At 37.6% G+C, this 24,288-nt stretch overlaps 1 protein-coding gene across 1 annotated transcript; it reads left to right on the forward strand.

The window, feature by feature from the left end:
- Positions 1 to 24: 24 nt before the first annotated feature.
- auh (AU RNA binding protein/enoyl-CoA hydratase) lies at positions 25 to 23,420 on the forward strand. Its single transcript, XM_066650671.1, has 10 exons — positions 25 to 277; positions 1,824 to 1,891; positions 1,968 to 2,055; positions 2,182 to 2,268; positions 4,033 to 4,125; positions 5,836 to 5,892; positions 19,147 to 19,334; positions 20,088 to 20,138; positions 22,267 to 22,314; positions 22,746 to 23,420. The coding sequence occupies exons 1-10, from the start codon at positions 91 to 93 to the stop codon at positions 22,821 to 22,823; spliced, it is 945 nt and encodes a 314-aa protein (XP_066506768.1). The 5' UTR covers positions 25 to 90; the 3' UTR covers positions 22,824 to 23,420.
- Positions 23,421 to 24,288: the final 868 nt, after the last annotated feature.

Consider the following 24,288-nt stretch of genomic DNA (forward strand, 5'->3'; position numbering starts at 1 on the left):
AGCACGGTCACGTGACGAGCTTACTGCGTCACTGGGAGGTCGGAGTTGAAAGTCGAAGCAGAAACAAGTCTTCTGCAGCGGACTGGAGATATGGCGCTGCGCTGTGGGTGTCGAGTCCTCTTTTCTCGGGCTTTCCGGGGCCGGACGGTAGGCCTGGACGGTGTGAGCCCGCCGCAGGGCGTTGTGCAGCGAGCTGTGTGCGGTGTGAGACGCTACAGCTCCGAATCTAAAGCGGGGGACGATTTAACGGTTAAATATCTAGACGGAGATGACTCAGGTAGCTGCTTTACACTGTACACACAACCACACTCCTCACCTCAGTTAAAACAGCTTCTCAATAACATTGCGCTTCGGTGAAATATATCCATGAGGAAGGTGTTTATGAACCCCCTGATACGGAAGCCCCTTTCAAAACAAAAGTACAAACATTTAATAACCAGAAACAATGTAATTTTATCATAATTATGATTTATTATGTCATAATTGTGACTAAGAATTTTACAATGATCTCTTTATCATTCGGTATCTGAGAAGAATGACTTATGGAGTCATTATATATTTTGACATACTAAGTATTTAATTCTGAGAAATAACCACATTGTTTTGTCTGTTTTTCCAAGTGACTGAAACAAGCTTCCATACAGTTAGCTCTGCACAGGTGTCATATGGAGCCCACCTTTGCCCATGGGTCTCAATGGTCTGTAGGGTTTCCTCTCAACCACAGTTGAGCCCATCAATCTAAGAGCTCCAGGTTTTTAGTCAACTCTCAAAGCTTTTGACTGCCTATAGATTCATCTCTGTCATCTATATTGCGTCTCTATTGCTGATAAGAATATACACTGGTTATTAGCATTAAGACCTCTTTGTTTCTATACTCACTATCCATTCTCTCAGCTCCACTGTCCACAGGTGCACTTTGTAGTTCTACTATTACAGACTGGAGTGAACCTGTTGCTCTGTATACATTGTTTGCCCCATTTCACCCTGTTCTTCAATGGTCAGGAACCCACAGAGGAGATGTAATTTAAGTGGTACATCATTCTCAGAGCTGCTGTGATACTGATGTGGTGGTTGTGTTAGTGTGTGTTGTGCTGGTATGAGTGGATCAGACACAGCAGTGCTTCTGGAGTTTTAAACCCTCTCACTCTCACTGCTGAGAATAGTCCACCAACCAAAAATATCTAGACAACTGTCCTGTTGGCAGAGTTTTTTGTCCACTGATGAAGGACTAGAGGACCACCAACACAAACTGTGCAGTAGCAGATGAGCTACCCTCTTTGACTTTACATGTAGGAGGTGGACCAACAAGGTAGGTGTGTCTAACAGAGTGGACAGTTATGCAACTCTTGCATCACCTGATGTGTCTGATCAATTTGTACCAGCACAACACACATGAACACATCACCATATCAGTGTCCCTGTAGAGCTGAGAACGATCCATCACCCAAACCATACATGCTCTGGGGTGTTCCTGTGGGGGTCCTGACCATTGAAGAACGGGGTGAAAGAGTTAAAATAAAGTATACAAAGCAACAAATGGATTATAGTTTGTAAAGTTTGAAGGGTGTAAACATAGAGGGACATTCCAGCATAAAACTAGCGTTTAATGTGCTCTGTCATTTTCTTAAACATGCACTCTTATATCCCTCAGTGCCATTAGTTTAATATAATTATTGTACCCTTTTTATGTGTTTATAACAATTAGGAATTTGGAAATACCCAACAAACATTAAGTACATTATTTAATTAATTTTTGGTTATTAAGCTAAACAAGAGATTCTCTTAAGACTAAACTTTTTGACTGAAATCTTTTTCATTTTCAGGGATTGTTGTTTTTGGGATGAACCGACCAAAAGCAAAAAATGCTATCAGCAAAAATCTTGTTAAAATGGTAAGTTTAACATCACCTTGACTGATTTGCTTGAGAATGAATTATTGAGTTGTTTTAATTGGTCCTTGTTCTTTAGATGTCGGAGGCTGTTGAATCGGTGAAAAAGAACAACAAAGTACGCAGTGTGATCTTATGCAGCATGGTGCCTGGAATATTCTGTGCAGGTATTTCAAACAGTATTTTATTCAGTTTATTCATTAAAAGTGTTTGAGATGACTAACACATCTGTTATTTGGGTGATGATGATTATTTTGATTTTCTTAGAAAAACATTTTCTGTTTCTTTAACAGGTGCAGATTTGAAAGAGAGAGCCAAAATGCATCAGAGTGAGGTTGGGCCTTTTGTCTCCAAAGCAAGGGCGCTTATCACAGAACTAGGTTAGTAAATGATCCCCATAGTCTACACTGTCAAATAAAAAGGTACTGGGTACATTATTGTCTCCAAAAATGCAAACAGTGTAATGTATTTTTAAAGGAACAACAAGGAGAAGTGAATATTTGTAAGCTTTCTGTATAGAATGTTTTAAAATAAAACAACAAAATATATGTTCTGGACATAAAATTTACTAAAGGGAAGCTCTTGAAATAAATAAACCTCTACATGTCCTAAAGAATGTAGCCAGCAACAAAGATGCATAAAAATCTATTTATTTCTTATGCCGAAACTTATTTCATAGAATAACTGAAGCAGGACCTGAAAGATGCTCTTCCTTCCCTTTTTTATTTGCAGTAAATATTAACTTTGTCAAACTGCAATGTCACGGTTCCTATATTTATTTTTATCATCACTGTTCAAGAACTGGACATTACCAGCTTATTCCAACCATTGGATTGTCATAACTTGTTGCATTATTTTGGTCTGTAAATGCACACACTAGGCTTTTTACTCTGAAAAATGAGAATGAGACATTTTATATGTGTTCTCAGTTTTCTCTCTTAGAGTTTTGTTTGTGCATTAAACCCTGTCAATGAAAAATACTTTTTGAATTTAAGCTGTTTCAGGAATAATGCATTTTATTCAATATTTTTATAATGCAATTCTTTTATACTGGACGGCACGGTGGCGCTTCAGGGCTTCAGGGACCTGGAGGTTGTGGGTTCGAGTCCCACTCCAGGTGACTGTCTCTGAGGAGTTTGGTGTGTTCTCCCCGTGTCCGTGTGGGTTTCCTCCGGATTCTCCAGTTTACTCCCACAATCCAAAAACACACGTTGGTAGGCTCCAGATCCACCGCAATCTTGAAATGTATAAGCGGTTACAGACAATGAATGAATGATGACTATATTATACTTAAGTCCAAACATTAATTCAATTATAAATATTAATTAATTTGCCCATTGCCTATTTTACTTTTTCACAGCACTTATATTTGCAATTTATGTACCAGAACATTAATACATTTTTTTATACATGTCACACAAATTTAAACAGATTTAAATTTATTTTCTTGGTTTAACTTTAGTGGTTAGGTGTAGCATATTTTAAATGGTCAATGACAGATGATAGCAGAAATGTTGTAGATGCTTGTACGATGTAAAACTCTAATAGACTAGCATAGGATATTTTACATCTTATACTGTGTATAATAACAATTACATTTTAAACTAACCTTTCAAGACATTTATGTATATGATTGGCAGCCTTCTATTGCTACAGATTAAAAAGTCACAGAGGCTCAGAGAACACATTTTATAAAATTAAAATGCAGGAGGGGCAAGGCTAAATTGTTGTAGGAAGAAGTGAGGTATATGTGTAATTGTGTGTAAAAGTGATTCACAAAAAGCATAAAGATTTGAAATGGGCAGCCTCCACATGTAGATAGAAGAGTGTTGAATGTACTAAAAAAAAAGGAAAGCTAAAGTCTGTTTCAGTGCCCTAATAGAAATCCTCTCTCATTCTCACACTTTTACAATATTCATTTCTGTCCAAAGCAGTTTTGTGTTTTAGCTCCATGATCCATTTCCAGATTTGATTATGAGGCCTTGGCTAATTGATTGATGTGAAGTCATGTAACTTGAGTTAAATCCTCAAGGCTGGTGTGTGAAGTGAGAGTGTGTTCTATTCACTACAATGTTGTGAAGAGCCATTAGCTAAATGGTAATGCTAATTAGGTTAATACTTCCTTTTCTTATGCTTGGCTCTAGGTAATCTGCCCATGCCAACTATTGCAGCTATTGATGGAGCAGCTCTGGGAGGAGGCCTGGAAATGGCCTTGGCCTGTGACATTAGAGTAACAGGTAAAATATGTACTCATAGTTATGGGAAATTTTATAAATATATAATACAATAATTATGGCTATGAAACATGTGGATAGGCATGGTTGATTAAATATTCAGATATTCATAGATCACATAAGTATTCCTCTGATTACAGTCTCCTTGATCAGATAAATGATGTATTACTTAAATGGATCCCAAAGTGTGTGTGTGTGTGTGTTTGTGTGTGTGTGTGTGTGTGTGTGATGGGGTGCATGTAGCTATTGGGTGGTGGCACAGGAAGTCAAAGAGTATAACTGCAGAACAGAAAGCAGCAGTGTCAAACAAGCAATTCCAGGACCCAAGGTTTTTCAACACTGCCACTTGGAACACATGGGCAAGAAACACACAGATGACAGTTTGAGGGAGGGTGGGGGTGGTGTCTTGTATCTACAATCACAGCACAGGACCTGTGTTTATGTGAGAGTGCAAAGATGAGGTTAAACGGATAAAGTGAGCACAATGAGCGCAGAGAAACAAGAGCACTGATAAATTATGGTGAAAATAAGATCAGAGACGAAAGAGAACTGAGCAAAAACAGCTAAAAACCAGAGCTTCTGCTCCTCATGCCTCACTGCTGCTCCATGTATGGAATAAAAAGAGGATCAGCATTGTTTAAAGGAACAGGCCCTGAAATTGGTCCTACTGAACAGAGCTATTTAGAGAGGGTAAGAAAAGGGAAGTTGAAGTTGAGTGCTACCCAATTTTCAAAATTATTGCATAATTCCTTTACTGAGATGGATTTGTATTAAGCTTTTAAAGATTCCCAATACTAAATGAGGAAATTAAATCTATAAAAAAAAAACAAAAAAAAAACAATGCTCCAGCAGCATTATCTATGAGCCATTCAGATAAAACACAATCAACCAGTACTACATCAGCCTACTTATCCCACTTATGGGCTTTAGATATGGTAAGACCCTAAATAGTAAGGTATGACGCATTGTGGCTTTACTTTGATTCACCCACTGCGTGTATGTGTGTGTGTATGAGTGTGTTTATATGTGTCTGTATCTCCTTCTAGTGAATTAACACCCACATATTTTATTGCTATGACAGTGAACAGATGTCTTCACTCTTGCTTTCTCAGCTCACACCCAAGTTTGGGCTTGGAAATCTGCTCCTGATGCTTTAGCACATTTCTTTTAGCAGAAGCCTCACGCCATATGCTTTCACACTGAATCCTTTTAAAGCACATTTATGTGGCATTTTTTTGTGACAAAAATATTTGTGTTATTGTTGTTATGGAGTGCTTTGAGTGCCACAGTTCCTATTTAAGAAATGTTCTAGAAAATACTGCAACAAATCAGAAATGCATGTCTTACATTCCACTTGTGTACTTAAAGATTGAAAATATTTTCATGAATCTGTTCAAAGGTTTGTAGGCACTCAACCAGCAGTTCTTCTGAAATCAAGTATATTAATACATGGAGAATTTGCAGTAAAGCCATTTATGGTTCTGGAAAGGCTGTACCTTCTTATGTAGAAACATTTTTGAGACTTGTTTGTATCTCGTTTACACGAGAGCATTAGTGAGGTCAGGTACAAGTGTTGGGTGATTCGCTAGGATGATTGGTATTTTTTTCCCCCAAAGGTATTGGATGGTAATATTATTTGGGGATGGGTGGTAGGAGGACCACTTTTGGCGTTAAAGAAAACCCTATTTATTTATTATTTTCCTGTTTTTACAGCTACAACCGCCAAAATGGGATTGGTTGAGACAAAACTAGCTATCATTCCTGGGGCAGGTAAGTCTCAGTCATTTTTCATTATTGATAGAGCCAAATAAAACAACCTTGATGTTGATTGACACCTAGCACCTTTACAAGACTTCGTAGAGAAACAAAATTGTCTGTTCCAGATTACAGTAGTACAGTAGTCCAGGAGTACTAATGTCACCTAAAAGTGTTAATGTCACGTTATTTTTGAGAAAAAAATAGTGTTTAGAATGACTTGACACATGAGAATCTAATTTGAGGATATTTCGACCTTCATTAATTAAATTAAAAGGTATTTTCTATACTTAAGTGTATATAAAAAGTTACTGTGAAACAGAAGATATGATCTCTCTTTGAAAAATAAAGGCCTGCAGTGTCTTTGTTTTTGTCCAAGGTTTTTTGTGTAACTGATTTCAATACCGTGTCTTTCTTTTATTACTTAAGTTCTGCTTCTTTTCCAGCAGACTTGATTCCCTCAGCTGTTTGGGAGGGGTCAAGTCATGGATTTTCTGTTAGGGGAAATGGGTCAATCCATGTCTGCCCACATTCCACTGATGTTGAGCCCCATCCAAGGAATTTTTAAAATAAAATTAGATTACTGCTCCAATTACCTCATTCTAAATATAAAGCCATAGCACCGGCTACCAGACAGAGAGCTATCTGTTCTTGACCTCTAGATCAAGAAAATAAGGACAAAGAAAACAAAATAATGATTATTCTCAGCCACATGTTGAGTGGTCATAACTATGAAGTGTGATTTACTCAAGTTGGGTCTTTGTTTTAAAATGACGTGGTTTTGGCTTGAGGACATGGAGGGCACTATACACTTGTAAAGCCATTAGAAGTGTTCACAAAGGAAATGACATTCAGGGGAACTTTCAGAAGCTGTGGGTCGAACATGGTGCCTCAATCTTGTGTTTGTCACAGAGAAAATAGCAGTGTTCCTCTGAGGCTGGTTTTTATAGAATGACATTGTTAATGTTGGGGAAGGTTTCTTGTTTAATTAGGCTCATGGCAAAGGCTGGTCCATCTGTGTGGGTGCTACCTCACGTACATATAGGTGGCCTTTTTTAGTGATTGCGCCTGGGGGGCTGGGCTCTTGACATTTTAACAGCTTCTCCTCCTCTTGACTCAGTCTCTCAGTGCTGAGCAGTTTCTCTAGGGAACAGACTTAAAGAGCTGCAAGTGATGCTTACAAGTTTTCATAAATAGAGGATGGTGTAATACATTTCTTCCGAAAACTTTAGTCATGCTGCCAAAGTCTTAAAGGCATTATACAGTTACCTCAGAATTGTAATTGCATTTGAAAGATGCGTAACAGATGTCATTAGTCTGTACTGAAGTTACACCATACTTTTTTATGTAAATATAATTCCCTCAGTTTGGCTTGTGTATAAACACAAAGCAGCCAGTAAATGCATGCCACCTTTATTGTCCAGGTTTTGCCCCATCGTCTTACTGTTAGGCCCAAGGTTTAATGTGAATATTGCACTTGAAAACAAGATTCAACCAACAACTGAGTGCAGAAGCTGCATTTGAAAAGATCAGTATTAAATATGTAGTTTACAGCATCCTGATTGACAGATGAATCTTCAGGTCATGGTGATCAGAAGTTAATGCCAATGGTAAACAGGGCATATATTTAGCAAGCATAGATACATACAGGGTGAAACAGTGGGGGATATTGTGGCTGGGTGTTTTCTTGGTCTTTGTGCTGTGGATTATTGCTGCCCGTTTGCTGAGGGTCAGTGCAAGCAAATTCAGTGACAGGGAACATGTTAGAACACTGAGTTTCTCTCCTGGTGAAAATAGGTCACCAGAGCTGTGGCACCATGCCAACTGTTTGAAAGGAGCTGGATGAGCTCTGGTTGCTTGAAATAGAGTGAAGCCCAAATATCAGCACTGAACAGTTTTTGGTTTGGCAGCCATGCTGTTTAGTGCCCTGGAACTAATCTGCTAACTGACCTGTTATTAAATGCAATCCATCTGAACAGTAAAGCCAAAAAACTTCTCTTCATTTCCTTCCCAGTTATATCTTTTGCAGATTTGTCTTTTCTTATGTAAATCTGCTCTTCTTATGCTTACTTGTTGTCTCTAATTCTCCTCTTCTTTTTATTCGTTTTTCATTTCATGAGTTTGTAATTGAGGCTGCAGTCATGTGGAGCTTGTGTGTTGGACTCTGTTGGGGAGCACTTTTAGCCTAACACTCCCAGCTAAGTAATTTCACAGCAGGAACAGAAAATACAGATGAAAGTTTCTTTGTGTGAAAATGAGTGATCAATGAGTAGTTAATAAGAAAATTCAATTGGTATATATTTAAGAGAGGCTAAAGGAAAGAGAGAGCTCTCTGTGTGTGTGGTATTTCTACAACAAAATACTTGCTTCATTTTAATATCAAAACATAGTGACAGAAAATATGTTGTGATTGTTTGTGAGACCTTGCAGTTATGTAATATATATTTTTCTGCACTAACCTCCAGTATTTTGCATTCAGTAGCTTTAACATCAGCACCTCCAGCTTCACACTGTTCTGTAGAAATGTCCTATGAGCTTAGCAACGGTGGCTGCGTCCTTGGAAACCATAACAGATGCTGAGAAACACTGAATGAAACATTGAAAAACTACACAAATAGACACAAAGGTAAAGATATCAAGAGATGGCAGAGACCTTTCCGGGGGCATGATGTAGATACATGCAAACACAAGAAAAAACTATGATGTGTTCAGAGAGTCAAGCTTTATTGCTATTTTGTAAAGCTTGCTTTTCACCATCCAATCAAATTTCATCATACCAACATTATCTCTTATCCAAATGTCCTATTTCACTTGGGAATATGTCACATTAAGGAAGTAAAATGCAAATAAAAAAGCTTTACGTTACATTTGAACATGAATTTGCAGATCTGGTGGGCAAGACAACCCAGTCCATTTTTTTGGGAACTGGCTGTGACAAACTACAGTATAAAATGAGCCATTTGACTTTGCTCCATGTTTGAAATGAAGTTTAAAATCTTTAGTATTGTACCGCACCCTCATCTAAGGACCTCTAATCAGAAAGGCTAGTTTAAACAGAGCAAAACGGGCACAACACGCACATAGAAATTATAATACTGAACGGTACTTGTATAAATGTGGAGAATAAAGGGACTTCACTCCTTGTCGCAGATCACTCAGGTTGGGGCTTATTGTGGCTCAGCCAACCAGTTTTAACATGGCTGTTTAGATTGATGGTGCTGTGTTGTTGATCTTTAAGGTATTTTCACCGAAGCATATCACAGGCTTCACAAGACCCATGGAAATAGAGTACTAGAATCAGTTGTTTGAAACCGATAAAGACACTGTGGCATCCCAATCGAGTCTTTAAATAAGTGCTAAAATTAAAGGTACTTGGGTTCTGTAGCAAATCAAATAATATTGAACCTACATAGTCACATGTAAGAAAAGGAGGCAGATGTTTGGTTCTTTCCACGTTGTTAATTTGTTTCTGGCCTTTTTTTTTCCTTTTTTTTTTTTTTTTTTTTTTTTTTTTTTTTTTTTGTGTAACATAGGAATGTTTAGTTGCAGGTTATCTTTTGGAAATATTCTGAGTTTGCTAAGCATATCTACAACAGCTGTAGTTTTCTTAATTATTAATATAGTAATATAGTTGACAGCGACAGGCCTAATCTGTTTACAACTTCAGGACACTCATGCTTCAAACATTCATTGCCACTTCTTCCAGCATGTTTACAACAAAAGCCTTTTTCCTTGGTATTGACAAGAGTGAGAGTGGAGTTTTGATGGTAAAAGTAGGCCCTTGGCTAGATAGTAATCGCTTGGTGTACTTGAAGGATTGCTGCAAGATGTGAGGATGAATAAAGAAGGGAGAGCAGGCTTTCCTGTGTGGTTTTGAAGGTGTTATAACATGAAAAAAGCTACGAAGAGAGAGAGAGATTATTGTTGTCCATGACCCAGTCCATCCTTCTGAATTGACAGTTTTACAATGATCTCCCTGCTCTTTACCTGCAGTGTTTTTGATTTTGTTTTTCTTTATTATTTTACATTTTGAAATACAGTACAATTCTGATATACACAAAACATTCAGTGCTTTCATTGTTGTAATTTGAGCTTGAAACCCATTTAAAGTGTAAGTTAGATATAGGTTTGAAGCACGATTTTACCTTCAATCAATAACTTTGAAGGACATTCACCAATGGCTAGACACAACAAGGTGTGAATGATAGCAAAGGATATTTTATAATATTATATAATGTATTTTATTGGAAAAATGTTATTATAAATTGTGTGTGTGTGTGAGAAGAGCCAAGAACTAGTCAGGAATATAACTTCGGATAACAGTAATATGCAGATATCTATGATCTTGATGTTGACAGTTATAAGGATATTTAAGAATGACGTTGTTAGTTGGAAATATTTTTGCTAGTGGGTATTCTAGGAAGGTTGAGCAAAATTACACTACATCATGCCACACAAAGCATGACTTCTCAAGAATTCACCTTGTATAATATGCCTAGTAAATATTTAAAAAATAGTAAAAGCCTTTTCCTTTATTGACTGTGACTCATAGATTTCGTAGGAATTGTGCTCTTCAGGTTTCAGGTTGGAATTTGGCGATAAGACAATATTTGAGCAGTTACTGACATGAAAAGGATTGATTTCACCATCCCTCCCAGGTGTAAGAAGGCTCAACCTATTAATCACTAAGGCCATCTCCAGAGCACTCTCATGTCTGCTGCTGTAGCAGGAAGTGCTAGACCTCCACATTTAGAAATGATAATAAAAGTGTTTTGAAGAATTAATTTCTTGTCAGTAGAAATGTTTGGATTAAATTTTTGGGTTGTACTTCTGCAAGTTCACTCAGATTCCTGGTGTTGTATTTTATTTCTCAGCTGTCGTTATTCTTAAGACTTGGTCATTCTGAAATTGCACAATTTAGACAAAGAGACTGAACAGTGAACCTTATTGAGGTGCAAGAGAGGAGAACTGTCTTTAAATGGTGTTTAATGATTGTTTAATTATTGGTTTACATGTGTCAAAAGTGATTAAGTTCTGCAACATATTATCACCTCTCCAGTAATGTGTTTAAAGCAAAAGTTTGAAAAATTAACCTTACAAAATTGTCCTTTTACCCTGCGTGTACATTAGCCATCCACATTTTCTACTGAAGCTAAGAGCAGAGATGCCTGTAAGACACCACATGCGGAAAATATTTTGACAAGAGGCAAAGCAAGTTTGATGAATTACCACATATATAAGTATTTAGATTCTTATCTGAGTGCCACGTGTAAAGTCCACACTGCTTCAGATTCAGCTCCATCACCACTTCAAACAGGATTATCAGGAAGTTTTCTTGCCTATCTTTTATTAATAAGCAGTTTTACAGCAGGTTTAAAACTTGACAGCACAAGCATGAAATCTGTCTACTCTGACAAATTCATAATTATGATTCTGCTGCTGTATCAGAGAAGATTCTCCTTCACAAAATGTTGGTACAGCACAGGTCCTGTTCTGCAACAACATCACAAAGAGCATTATCAAATTATTTGCATTATCACAGTTATTATTATAAATGAGCCATTAAATCTTTTGCAATTTGAACTGTGGGATTTGGCTGCATTCCTGTTAATGGAATGCAGTTAAAAATCTTTCAAACACGTGACCAAAAATGATTAAAATATGTTACATTTCTTGTTGCCTCCTGGCTACATTTAGAGGAAAAAGAACTAAAATCAGATATATATTTTTAACCAGCTATTCCTGTTCTACATTATACACTGGTGATAAAGTGGTATGACCTTGAAAATAACAGTAGGGACCTATCTACTCATATTAGTAGTGACACAGTGGTGGAAAGGCAGGGCATGGCATGTTTCCCAGAGAACAAATCACTGCCCGCAAACAGAAAATAAAATGTGTTTCTCCTTAAACTGTAGATTAGACATCAGTAACAAAAATCCACAATGGAGAAACACGGATGTAACTGCCAAGAACAGATCAGTGACATGTATTTCTTCCTTAACTTTTCAGAAGAAGACAGTACAAGTTAAAACCATCTCATGTTCTCTTGAAATCCTTAAATGCCCAGGCACAACAAAAAAAAAAAAACAAAGCAAAAGAAATTGCCAGGGATAAAGAATAACGTGAATTAAGAAGTGAGTGGAGTGATTTCTCTTATTGCAGAAGTTTGTATGACACACACACACACACTTCAGCTCCAGTGACCCACTTCTTGGTCCTTCCCACACCACTATTAGCCTGTCCCAGATCCTTCAACAGAGCCGCTACAGTGGCTCACAAACACATTTTCTTTCCTCCAGCCACTGGACACACTCCTACTGCACACATGTTAACAGCACTTAAGAAGCTGGTGCACCAAATGCTATACAACAGCTAAGTAATAAAAGGGGGAAAATCACATTGCAATATCTTAGGTTGCAGCAATAAATACTGCAGTATTTGGAGGAGGGGGGTGGGGGATAAAGGATTTATGTGAATACAATGCTGTACAAAATTATGACTGCCTTTAATCTGTGTCATTTCCTGTCAGAATAACCATAAAGTACAACTCATCCATTTTTCAACAGTTCTTCAAAGTTTGAAACGTCCTGTTTTATTTTCTGTTAATGTGTATGTTGTTTGCTCTGCTTTTTGTAGATGCAGTGAAATAACTCACTTGACTGTTCTGAATGGAAATTAAATAAGGAATGAAAGGGTGGTCTCTGAATGTAGTACGACAGACTTGTGCCAAATGGAACTAATTAACACTCTAGCAGTGGAAGTGTGTGTTTATACAAGGCAATTACTTTTTTAAAATACAATAGAATTCTCATAATTCTCCATTGTACTTTTTCAGATACTCTGAGTGCACTCAGTGGGAGGCTAAAAGGATAAGGAAGGAGGTACTGATTGCAGTATACTTTCCAATATGCAAAAGCATTACCGAACCCTTGATATGATGCAATTATGGATTGGCTCGCTGTGCTTTCACCAAAATCATTTGCAGTTGTTGGGTCATGTGAATGGCTTGGCTCACCTAAAATCCAGAGAAATGTCTGTGGTTAAAAACACTGCGTGACTGGTTAGAGGTGTATTTGAATATTGCACATTTACGGGATATCAGTATTGCAAAAGATTTGGCGACTGTTAACAAACATATAATAGAAATATATTGTGTAGCTCTAAAAGATATTTCATGCTTGGTGGAAACAATAGACATTTGGCTGTGCCTGTTGCTTAGAATATGGGTCATGGCGATTTGTTGCATTGTCTTTATGTAATAGTTTTGTTATGGGAACAAAGTGTACACGTTTTTCCTGGTTAGGTCAAGTAAAACATATTTAGTTTTGAGTGGTTTCTCATTTTTGGAGCTCTTCTAGTGGAACAATAATGATCTTGACCTATATTAGTTAAGAGTTCTCATATGTGACGTTGGCAGTTTTATCAGTACTTTACTCACAGTTATCAAATCATGATGTACCCCCACTACAACCCAAAAAAAACTAAACAAAAAATAAAATAAAAAAACAAATCACACATCAAAAGCCCTTCTTTCAAGTTTTATCAAAACCTCCAGCACAAAATTCGCCACAGCTCTCAGATCAAGAGTGGCAACTTTTTTGAGCAAATCCAATTAATAAATTGAGTCAAGCTTGAACGTTATAAACAGCTTTAGTAGGCGAGGGAGGTGGCAGGAGGATGGGGATCAAAATGTAAACAAATCCAGGGTGAATGAAGCTCAGAAACAGAGCCGTGCTGTTGCTTGGTGATGGCTGATAGTAACTTAAGCAGTAGAGGGAGAACAAAAACACAACCTGAAAAAGTGGGCCAAGCCCATGCAATACATTGAATGAACAAGAAACATAGTCTGCTTTACTGCACTAGCCTGTTTTATTTGTTAGATGTACAGTCTCTACTGAACTACTTACAAATTCTACTGTTAAATATGGCATTGAATGTAAATCTTATTTAATTTTTTTTTTTTTTTGACACGGTCAGTGAAAAGGTACTGCACTCAGATTCTTAAGAAGGCAGTGTATGTACTGTTATATATTTACATATATGTATCTTTGTATATTTGTTGACATTGACATTGTTATATTTTGATGATTTGTCCACCCTATATGCTAATATTTTACTACTTTTAGTGACTTAAATGCATCTGGGATTCTGTGCTACCCCTATTTTTACAACATCATAGTTCTGTGGAAAACTTTCACAAAGGGGCATTTTTCAAATTTATTTTAAAAAGAAAAATATAATTAAAAGTTGTATTTGAAAGAAAGTGTTTAATTTTACTTAAACAGGATGTTCAAATGGTATATGGTACAATTACGTTGTATGTCCAAGTGTGCAGATGTGTAGACATCTGCGTATAAGTGTTTATTCTGAAATGAGTTGAATTAGTAGGGACTTTTTTGTCTGCCTTTGGTTTTTGAGTGTCTGCTTTTGGTTGCTTTCTTCTAGTAGAGCTTTAGTGAGGTCAGGTGCTGATGTTGGATGATTAGTCCACAGATGCCATTCAGAGTTTCTCCATCTGTTCAGAGAAAACATTTCCTCAGCTCCACAGTCCAATGCTCGGGGACTTTTTACCCTTCTGGCATGGTGACTTTAGGCTTGTCCAGATCATCTCATTCTGCTGACTGTTATTGTTCCCTAACTAAAGGTACCCTTTATGGTACCACAAGAGTGACAGTTTATTGCAATAGTTTTCTACATTTTTTTACACTCTTAAGAAAGCCACGACGTAAAGCTGAGCTGAGGCTTAACCTCACGTTGATGTCATTTTTTTGATGTTCTATATACACCTAACATAAGTGTGAGTCATACACACTGCTTTGACTTTCCAGTAAATATATGGCAACTGACTGTGGAATGTAACATTGTGAAGGCCTTTAGTTAAATGTTTCCATGTGTTTTCAATATGGGGTTATACAAGGCTTTACTGAGAAAGTCATAGTTTCATAACTGGCTTCTTATTAGTGTGTACTCACACTAGGCACTCTGTAACATCCAGGGCATATTTGATCCCCAAAGTCTAGTTTGTTTGAATAGTGTGAGGGATGTATAACATGCATGGGCATGGTACTCTGAACAGTACCCAGACCAGCTTGAAGAGGTGGACCCAGGCATGGTACACGTCAGTGCAAGAGCTAACACTGCCCAGGTATGGAATTTGAATGTGAAGTCATTGCTGAGGTACTTACTGTAAAAGCACTCATTTTGCTCTACTCATAGATATAAATACAGGGTCCAGTTCTGAGTTGTAGGGTTTGCTGAAAGTATTTGCCAAGATATTTTGTAAAAATTTGTGACTATTTGCCTTAAGAAGCTTTGCTTAAACTACCTGCCCAGTTGATTTTTTGCTGTATCAATGTTGTATGTATGAATGGCCTATATGTAGAGTGTATGAAAGAGTGCTGCACTCAAAATATTTTAAAACATGGCCGTCCCCATGTGGGAGACCTACTCTGTGGAGCTTAAGTTCAAATAGGAACTACAAAGCCATTTTATGTTTCATCTCATACCCGTTGCTCTGTAAAGAATAAATAGATAGATCACTTAAATAAATATTGTTAGCCATTTTTGTGGTAAACTGCCTGATTTACACCAAATTAACCCTTATGTCAGAAATGGAGTGTTTCTTTAATCTTTTTAAATTGAGCTGAGGTTTTGTTCTGCATTTTTTATTGCATGCACGAGTCTAAACCCAGAAGCAAAGTCCTAAACAGACACTAAAGTGTCTTGATGAGACATGCTGAGATGGTGGTGCAGTGCTCCAGCAGACAGACAGAAGCTCAGAACTCCCAGCTGTCTCTTTATGCAGCAGCACGCTGTGAAGGGATGAGCTGCTTGTGTAATAGACAGTGAGTAAAGTGGAATCTGGGCCTTCTGTAATCTGAGCTCCACGTGAGTCCTCACTCTCTGTGTGTGTTTGTTTCATGGTGCCATGATGTCATGGCAGTGAAAAGACAAAAGTGGAGCATGGGTGATGCATGTTCTTTTATGGACTATATTTTTAACAATTATTTATTTCCTGTTAAATTTTTCATTGCTTATATTAACAAAAATATCTGAAGTTCAGTATTTGGCATTGGTTGCGTTTTGTGTTTACCACAGTCCAAGTTATTAATTCAGACTTACATGTATAATACATCTCAGTCTAGTTTTGATCTCCCCTCAGTTACAGCTTTTTGAAAGTTCTGCCTTCTTTCAGACTCATAGCTTTGGGTGGCATTCTCACAGTGCCTGATGGTGACATCTGACCAGTTTTGTTAAATATAAATCTCCAATTTAGTCAACACCCCTTTCCGCATTTTTGTCTGTTTCCTCAATCTAATTCAAGTAGATTTCATATCTGCTCTCCCTCATCCATTTAGATGGACATGAGAATAAACCAAAGAAAGGAAGCTGAGGTGTGTGTGGAGAGTTGCTTGCTTTTGTGAATGTTAGTATATCTTTATATATTTAAATATCTTTGAAATTGCCCCTGGAAGAGTTTAGCATCTGATTTGTGTGTGACTCCTGTGTGCCTATGTGGGTGTGTGAGGAAAAAGCAACATGTGAGAATGTACTGTATTGAAGGAACTAACACACACCTGTGAACATCTGCATGTCCTTAACTCAGAAATGGTTCTTTCCACCTGTCTTAGAAACCGTATGTGTTCTTAGAAAGCTGACACGTCAGTTAGCCAAAGCTATATCACTCGGCCTGGACTTGTGCAGATGGTGCTGCTGTGATGACTGCATTCGTCAGTCCCCTAAGTGCTCAGCACTAACAGGTTAAAGCACGTTTGGGATCGAGTGGCTCTTCCAGGAGCTATTCTTTTCTTCCCCTGAAGAACTGCACAGCTGTTGCATGCTCAGAGGCGACAACGGTTTCTTCCTTAGCCTTTGGGCAGTTCTCAGAAAGCAGTAGGTTACACTGGTGTCACTGATGGTCCCACACTGACTATTTCAAAACAGGTTCAGTGCAAAGCTCCAGGTTACAAGCCCGATGGTACTTCATAGATTCAAAGACATGTCTTGGCACCAGACTTATTTTTCTGTTTTTCTTTTCTTTTTTCTTATTGTCCATATACTGTAACATGGACAGCCCCTCTTTTCCCATTAGTTATGAGTGTGTTGTGATGCAAGGCTTTCTTCGAATTTCTTGCAAAACATCTGCCTCATTAGAAAAACCTGTTACACAATGTTGCACAAGGCCACGAGTTCACTCCCTGGAACCTGTTAGATTGCCAGCCTCTGTTACAGTGACAGTGTATAATAAATCATAGGCCCAAAGTATGTTCCAGACATGGCTAGTAATAACAGGACAGTAAGAGCTAGGCCTGATCTATTTGATGTTCTAAAGTCATAGTTAATCATTGGTTTTTAAACACCCTAAGCTTGGCTGTTTGGCTAACAAATATATTTGCTGATTTTTAAAGGTAAGCTTATACTTCATGAAAGTAGCTGTTTTTAACAGGGGACTTGGTTTTCCTCTGTCGCATGTTGCCTTGACAATGTCTGTTTCAGCATAGTTTGGACCAGAATAGTCAAACTGGAAACGGCAGTCAGTGAGTCGAGCAGGCAGTGGCCTGGATGTGGATTTAGTGTGATTTATTCATGCCGAGACACAGTAAAAGAATGCAAGGTTGGAGACAGACATTAGCACCGCATGCTAGCATGGTGAAAGTTGAGAATTGCTTCATCAGTCAAGGCTTATGCAACATGTCTTTGCTTCTTCAAGAGTAAACATATTTCCCTAAAGAGCTTGGGTAAGAATTGTGCAACTCAAAAGGCTGAACACTGAGTCAAATTATTGAGAATAAGACTTGTTGTGTTCAGGAGACAGTGCCTCACAGAGGTCACCAAATGCTCACTACAAAATGTGGTTTGTGTGTTAACTCCTTCCTAAATTATTCTTTCAATATGTCCGGCTAATAGAAGATGCTGCATTGGAACACAGAACAGTTCTTTATTTGTTCCTGCTGTCACCAGATGTTTGTTCCCTGTTTGTAAGAAATGCAGCAAAGACAGTTTTCTCTTGAAATATGTTTCCATTTCATAATCATATTAGGTCTTAACTTGCTATTTCTGTCACTGCTGCTATCAGCCTTTATTGGCCTTTGAAGCATGTCAGCACAACAGCAAGAAAAAATATGCGTTTTATTGAAATAAATTAACCTTTTCCAGAACTTTGGTTAAAAAAAAAAACACAAAACAGTGAGTGTGTGCAACTTGAAAGCAAATGTAAAGAACGTTTTAAAGTAATTGTCTGCCCTCTATTCAAAGGGCATTTTAACATTATATTAAAGCCAGGTCTGAGTTTTCAACCATTTCTCCATCAAAGCCATTATTGTTCACAACTCCCATGAGCTGATCAAGTCTTTAGAGGAAAAAATTCTAGACGACTGCTAATCATCTATTTATTATCTGATTTTGTTCAACTTGGAAAGAAGTGGATATTTCGGCAGTTGATGAATCAGCTTCATTGCATGAAATTATTAGCAGCTTACTGATGTTTTTTATTGCAGCCAAAGGAATATGTAATTGAATATGAAATATGAAAACATTTTATTTTAAATGAGTTAAATAAAGTGTTATATTTTACTGACCTTGCTTTGTTTGTTTTATTTTTAAATTTCAGTGTAATATGTCTTAACCGATCATGGAACTGATGCAGCTTTTGTTTATATCAGTGTACATGATTATTCTTTAGCATTATTCTTATTTTCTGTTTCCATTATTATTATTGCTAATGAACATATAGATATTTTTGCAAATAAAGCATTTTTTTTCTCTTTTTGAAACTGTTACCCTTAGATATGCATGCTCTTGTAAGAGAAGGGGGTTTAAGTGTAGAGATATGCCAAGAATTAAATGTATGTGCTCTGATTGTCAGTGCTCAGATCTGTCTATATGCAGCTTTGAGTGCTGCTTCCTTTCTGATCTGGGCACTTTTATTAAATGTGCTTAAAGGGTCAATATAAAATGGCCATTTCAGGGGCCGCTCTAGATGCCAGTGAAGGTCTGCTGTATGACATCACCTTAAACCCAAGGGCTTGCTGTTAACATTTTAGAGCCTTCAGGTCATAGGAAGTCATTATTGTTCACTTTTGTTCTGTAAGACTTTCCAACTATTTACAGCTGTGAGTTTTTACAAAACATCAGTATTGCAGAGCATCAAGACAGATTTGTTTGTTATTTTCAGTTAAATTATTCTGCTATTTTATATTTTCTGAAAACTGATATTGTCTCTGTAGAAGCCATTGAAAGCACCAGTTTTTGTTTTTCTCTCTGCAGGGGGAACACAGCGTCTCCCAAGATCTATAGGTGTATCTTTGGCGAAGGAACTGATCTTCGCTGCTCGGGTGATTGACGGTACAGAGGCTAAGGCTCTAGGACTGGCCAACCATGCTGTTGAACAGAACAAAAGTGATGATGCTGCCTATCTGAGGGCTTTGGAGCTGGCTCGCGAGTTTAACCCACAGGTACAGCCCTGCAGGATCATTCTTTAGTGTTTTTGTAGTCCATTAGTAAATCTTTATGTATAAATTAAGCTGCTTTATCCACTATATTAATGATTTCATAAAATAAGTGCATTTACATATATCAGCTTATTCAGCTTACATCTGTTTAGCTCTGCCCCTTCCCAAATAAGATATAAGGAGCATTTCAGCCAGAATTGCTTTTGAGTTAAACAAATTATAGGGCAGCCAACCAGATTCGACTCATCTTCAGGTTGTTGCTGTCCAAAGAAAAACGTGTATCTCATTTTCTGTTGTTTTCTTTTTAAATTTACTACATTGTTTGGACATAAGACTTCCATTGAAAGTTGAGATAAATTTTCCTCCTTCTATAAAGCTACTATTTTAGAGATAAATGTTTTTCTCTGGACATCGACGATATATTGGTTCTGCACAGTAGCTTGTAGCTTTCTTTGTAATGACAGTCAAAATATTTAACCTGTTGATCCTATTATTACAAAATAAAGTAAAACAAGAATACATTTTATTGCCCAACTAAGACTAATACATTCCAGAGATTTCACTTTTTCAGAATATTTATCAGTGCATAAATATTCAGAAAGAAATAAGCATCAGCTGATTTTATAACATGAGTTTTGTAGGAAGCAGCACCATTTTACTACAACCTCTGCTATGTCTTTTGCTTTGGTTTCAAGCTGTGTGCTATAATTTGAATGATATGAAGTGGAAGCTAAATTTCTGTGCTTTTTCTTTCAGGGGCCTATTGCAATCAGAATGGCCAAGCTGGCCATCAACCAGGGTATAGAGGTGAGTTTATATGCTGGGCTAAAAATGCTCTAATTTGTGTCGTAATAACATTTCTGTAGATGTTTTGGTTTGACTTTTTTTTTTTTTTTTTTTGCTTTGTTTACAATTATTGGCAAAATGATCAATTGTTAAGATGAATCTGAAGCACTTTTATTCATGAGTTGTTTTTTTTTTACTCAGTTTATAAATTTGATGCACATGCCTAAAGGAAGCTGACCTATGGTTTATTTATTCCAGTTTGTACTGATTTCAGTTTCCGGAGATAAGGAGCAGGATTTTTACATTCTATAATGTATTGAATCTGAGAGCTTGCTCTTGAAAGCTCCAGTACTCAAGGGTCACGAAGGGCTGCCACTCTAGACTCTAGTGAGAATCTGCTGTGCGGCATCACCTTGAACCCAGAGGCCAAGCTGTCAACGCTGTCGAGCCTCCAGGTCAAAGGAAGTCATTAGTACAGCTGGTTTCCTGACAAGTGTTGTCATTTTTATCAGGGATCAAATAGAGCCTGTTGTAAAGGTTATTGCAGATACCATGGAATAACGACTGTGTTTATACTATAAATGTTTACTATCCTCTGTTTTAGTAAAATAGTGTTGTGATAGGTGTGGCTGTGTTTTTCCTGTTTCTGATTGGGTTTCATACAAAAATTGGGCAGCCACCATGGGTTTTACTGCTTATTGAACATTGTTTCAGGTGTGCCCTGATTGTGTTACAAGGACATGAGTCAGAAGCTCAAATATCATCATTTACTTATGGTTTTATTTGTGGATTTCCACAAATTCTGCAGTTTAAAACTCAGAGATACTTTATAGAGAAGTTTTAATTAATAACAAAAGTATGACAGTTTAGTGAAGCAAACAGAGAAAATGTATTTCATTTTGCTACCAACTTTGTAAGAACAAACAAACAGTAAGTGTGGCAAAATGTACATTTCCTACTTTTGGTACCATTTTGTAAATACATGTTTAGGTGTTATTCTGTATATCATTTTGTTTGCTTGCAAATAAATTTTCTTGATACAAAGGGTCCTCGACTTGCGAAGTTGATCCGTTCCTACGTCGCGTCGTAAACCAATTTTCTGTGTAAGTCGGAGAATACGTACATTCTGTACGTAAATAACATACTGTAAGCATCTTATCCTATCCTAACACCTATCCTCCTCGGTCCCGAGCCGCGTAACCATGTATTCTTCCGCCGCGCCGCGCACACCAAACACGAAGTTCGCGTTACGACGTTTGCGACGCAAAACCACTTAAGTCGAAACAAGGCTTTATACAGAAAATGGGAGATGTGTCGTAACCACGAAACATCGTAACTTGGGACTGACGTAACCCGAGGACCTCCTGTATATGTTTTACTTGTTTAAGTGTCTGTTGTACATTAAAAGAACGACGTGAAGTCAGGGAGCTGTTGAAGCAGACTGAATAAACTGAATGTAAATTTAACTGATTGTGATGTTGTCAATATAGATAAATAATCATTAAATGTTACCTGGTATTTTATTAGCTTGAAAAAATTTCCCGTTTTCCTTCACATGCTGAAATAGCTTGCTTTGCTGGGACCTTCTTGTTATGAGAAGTAAGCCTTTGTTCAGCTGGTGTGAAAAGGGTTCTATTAAGGGTCTGTAGCATGAACTCAAAAATGAGGTTATTTGTCTAGCGTGGAGTGTGACTGGGGAGATATTTTTGGATCTGTGAAATGCCAAGGTAACCTATAAAAGTAGGTCTCCTGTCCTTCCCTATTGTCACAAGAATGTCTCACAAGTTTGTTATGTGGCCTGTTTCTGCTGTGAGTGGGGTGTGCTAATGACATTTGTTCAGCTGCTTGAAATAAATAACTGGGTTATCTGTAATTGATTTCAGTATGCTGAAGTTTTCTAAGTAATTTGACTTTTCAGTTTCGTGGAAATATTTCCTACTACTGGAAATAATGGAAATAATAGGAAATATTTCCTGGTACGACTGTGCCTGTAGCTGCTGCTCCTTTTTTGAAACGTACAGTGTTAAAGCATGTAATTATACTGATGCTATGCTGCTTATTTAATTCATGTGCTCTGATGTCAATTACAGGATGCTTAGACATTCATGTTATTTATATCTTAGCTGCCTCTCTTTTTATATCCCCTCAGGTGGATTTAACAACAGGATTAGCAATTGAAGAAGCATGCTATGCGCAGGTAAGCCCTCATTTCTAAAAATTTTAGGAAGCAAACTACATTGAAGTAAACTGTATGTGAGCAGTTCACAATGATCATCTAAGTTCAAGGTATTAATTACTTGCCACTATCACTCGTTGTGTCTAGTTAATTGGGAGCTGTGGTCCATAGCTAGTGTGCACATTAAATCATTGATATAATCCAGCTTTCTTGTCACAAAACAGTACAAGCTGATTCCGTATTCTATATCATTGCATCTCCAATTTAGGCTCATAAACAGAATTGAGCTGCTCAGTCTAGGTCATTAATTAAGTTATTTAAGGTTTCTAGGCTTGTTATTAAATACTAATTGTTGTAATAGGCAATTACCTGGATTTAACTATTTATAGTTACTATTGTTATACCTTTGCTCTTTGTTATATACATGTATCTGTTACTGTGTCAACTCTTAGGTGATTCCAACAAAGGATAGGTTGGAGGGTCTGGCAGCATTTAAAGAGAAGAGACCCCCTCGCTTCAAGGGCGAGTAATGGGGCCTTTCCCAAGCCACGCTGACCTGCTGCCTTCCAGATTTCCTTTCACTGCTTCTGACGAATGTGGTAAAGAAAGTGCTAGCCTGCACTGCGCCTGCCTGACCATCCGTCAGCTTCTCGGCCCTCTGCCGGACAGACCAGCGGAGATCTCGCTCACAAAGACTTAGCCAGGGTTTAGAGGAGAAGGAGGGAGGCCACATGCAGCCCTCACCTGTGGATCAACTCTTTCTGCATGGTGTGTCTTCGTTTTAATTTTGAAATCACAGGATGAATATTTTGCCTTTTTTGTTGTGTGTTGTGAATCTGTTCTGTGTACAGTGTCTTTAAATGTTCATTTGTATTTTAGGCATTTCAAAATTCAAACTAACACTACAAAGCATATAGATAATGACAATATAATTAATATAATATCTAATGCAACAGTTAATAGAATGCATCAGAGCCTAACTACATTTGTCCAGAAAGATTGTTACAAGCATATGCTGTATAAAGAATGACTAACACTGTCACAAGGCCCTCATAATTGACTTACAGTAATGTTATTTTTTGTAGGGAAAGGTATCCTTGCCCTTTATTACTTGATGCAATAAAGCGTTGTCCAAAATCACTCCTCGTACATATTCACTTCTGCCCACTGAATTCATTTGCATAAAAGCATAAGGAAAAACAAATCAACCTAAAATTGCCTCCTTCACTGTCTGCATTTTAACCAAAGACTGTTTTGTAGTTTGATGTGACTGATTTTACTCGGTCACATCCTGCAGTCCTAATGGTTATGTATTTTGTTCCTCGTTGTGTCCGAGTCATTTCACGTTAAATGCAGCAGGTGAATGTGCACTCATTTGTAACTGACCCAATACTTGGCTAAGAAGGAACTGTCTACAGAGAGCCCAGGCTGAATAGGCCTATTGTGTAGGTGTTAATGATTATTATCTGATCTGTATTTTTCAGCACTTTTGAAGGGATGTGGTTATACAAGAAGCAGCCTCTTACGTTTACTTAGCAGTCCAGTATTTTTTTGTTTGTTTTACTTTGTGGGGGTGGTGTACTGTACCCATTGCATCATACTGAAGTAATCCAGTTCAAGGCTGAAGCCCAGAAGAAGCCCTCAACATGGTTATTTATTCTTCGAACTGTGCCTCAACTCTCAAGTTTTTTCTTCACACAAAGCAAGAGAGCCACACCTAAAGAAGGCTGCGTTCCATGTTTAGAACACGTGGCCAAATCTGCAATCCATTTCACCCAGCAGCCTGCCACAGGAAGTGCAGTTAAAGATTAATGCCACATTCCACAAATTTCTTCTTTTATTTGGTTTCAGGACCCTGTTTAGTTTTTGAAAAACTCCAGGATTACTTCAGCTCCAGCAAATTAATAATAATAATAGAAAAGCAAGCATTAAAATCTGGAGTAAAGGTTGGCTTCTGGTGCTTCTGTCCAATGTAGTCTTGGCCTTAATGTTGAC

Source organism: Hoplias malabaricus, chromosome 18 (genome assembly GCF_029633855.1).
Source record: "Hoplias malabaricus isolate fHopMal1 chromosome 18, fHopMal1.hap1, whole genome shotgun sequence".
Lineage (NCBI taxonomy): Eukaryota > Metazoa > Chordata > Actinopteri > Characiformes > Erythrinidae > Hoplias > Hoplias malabaricus.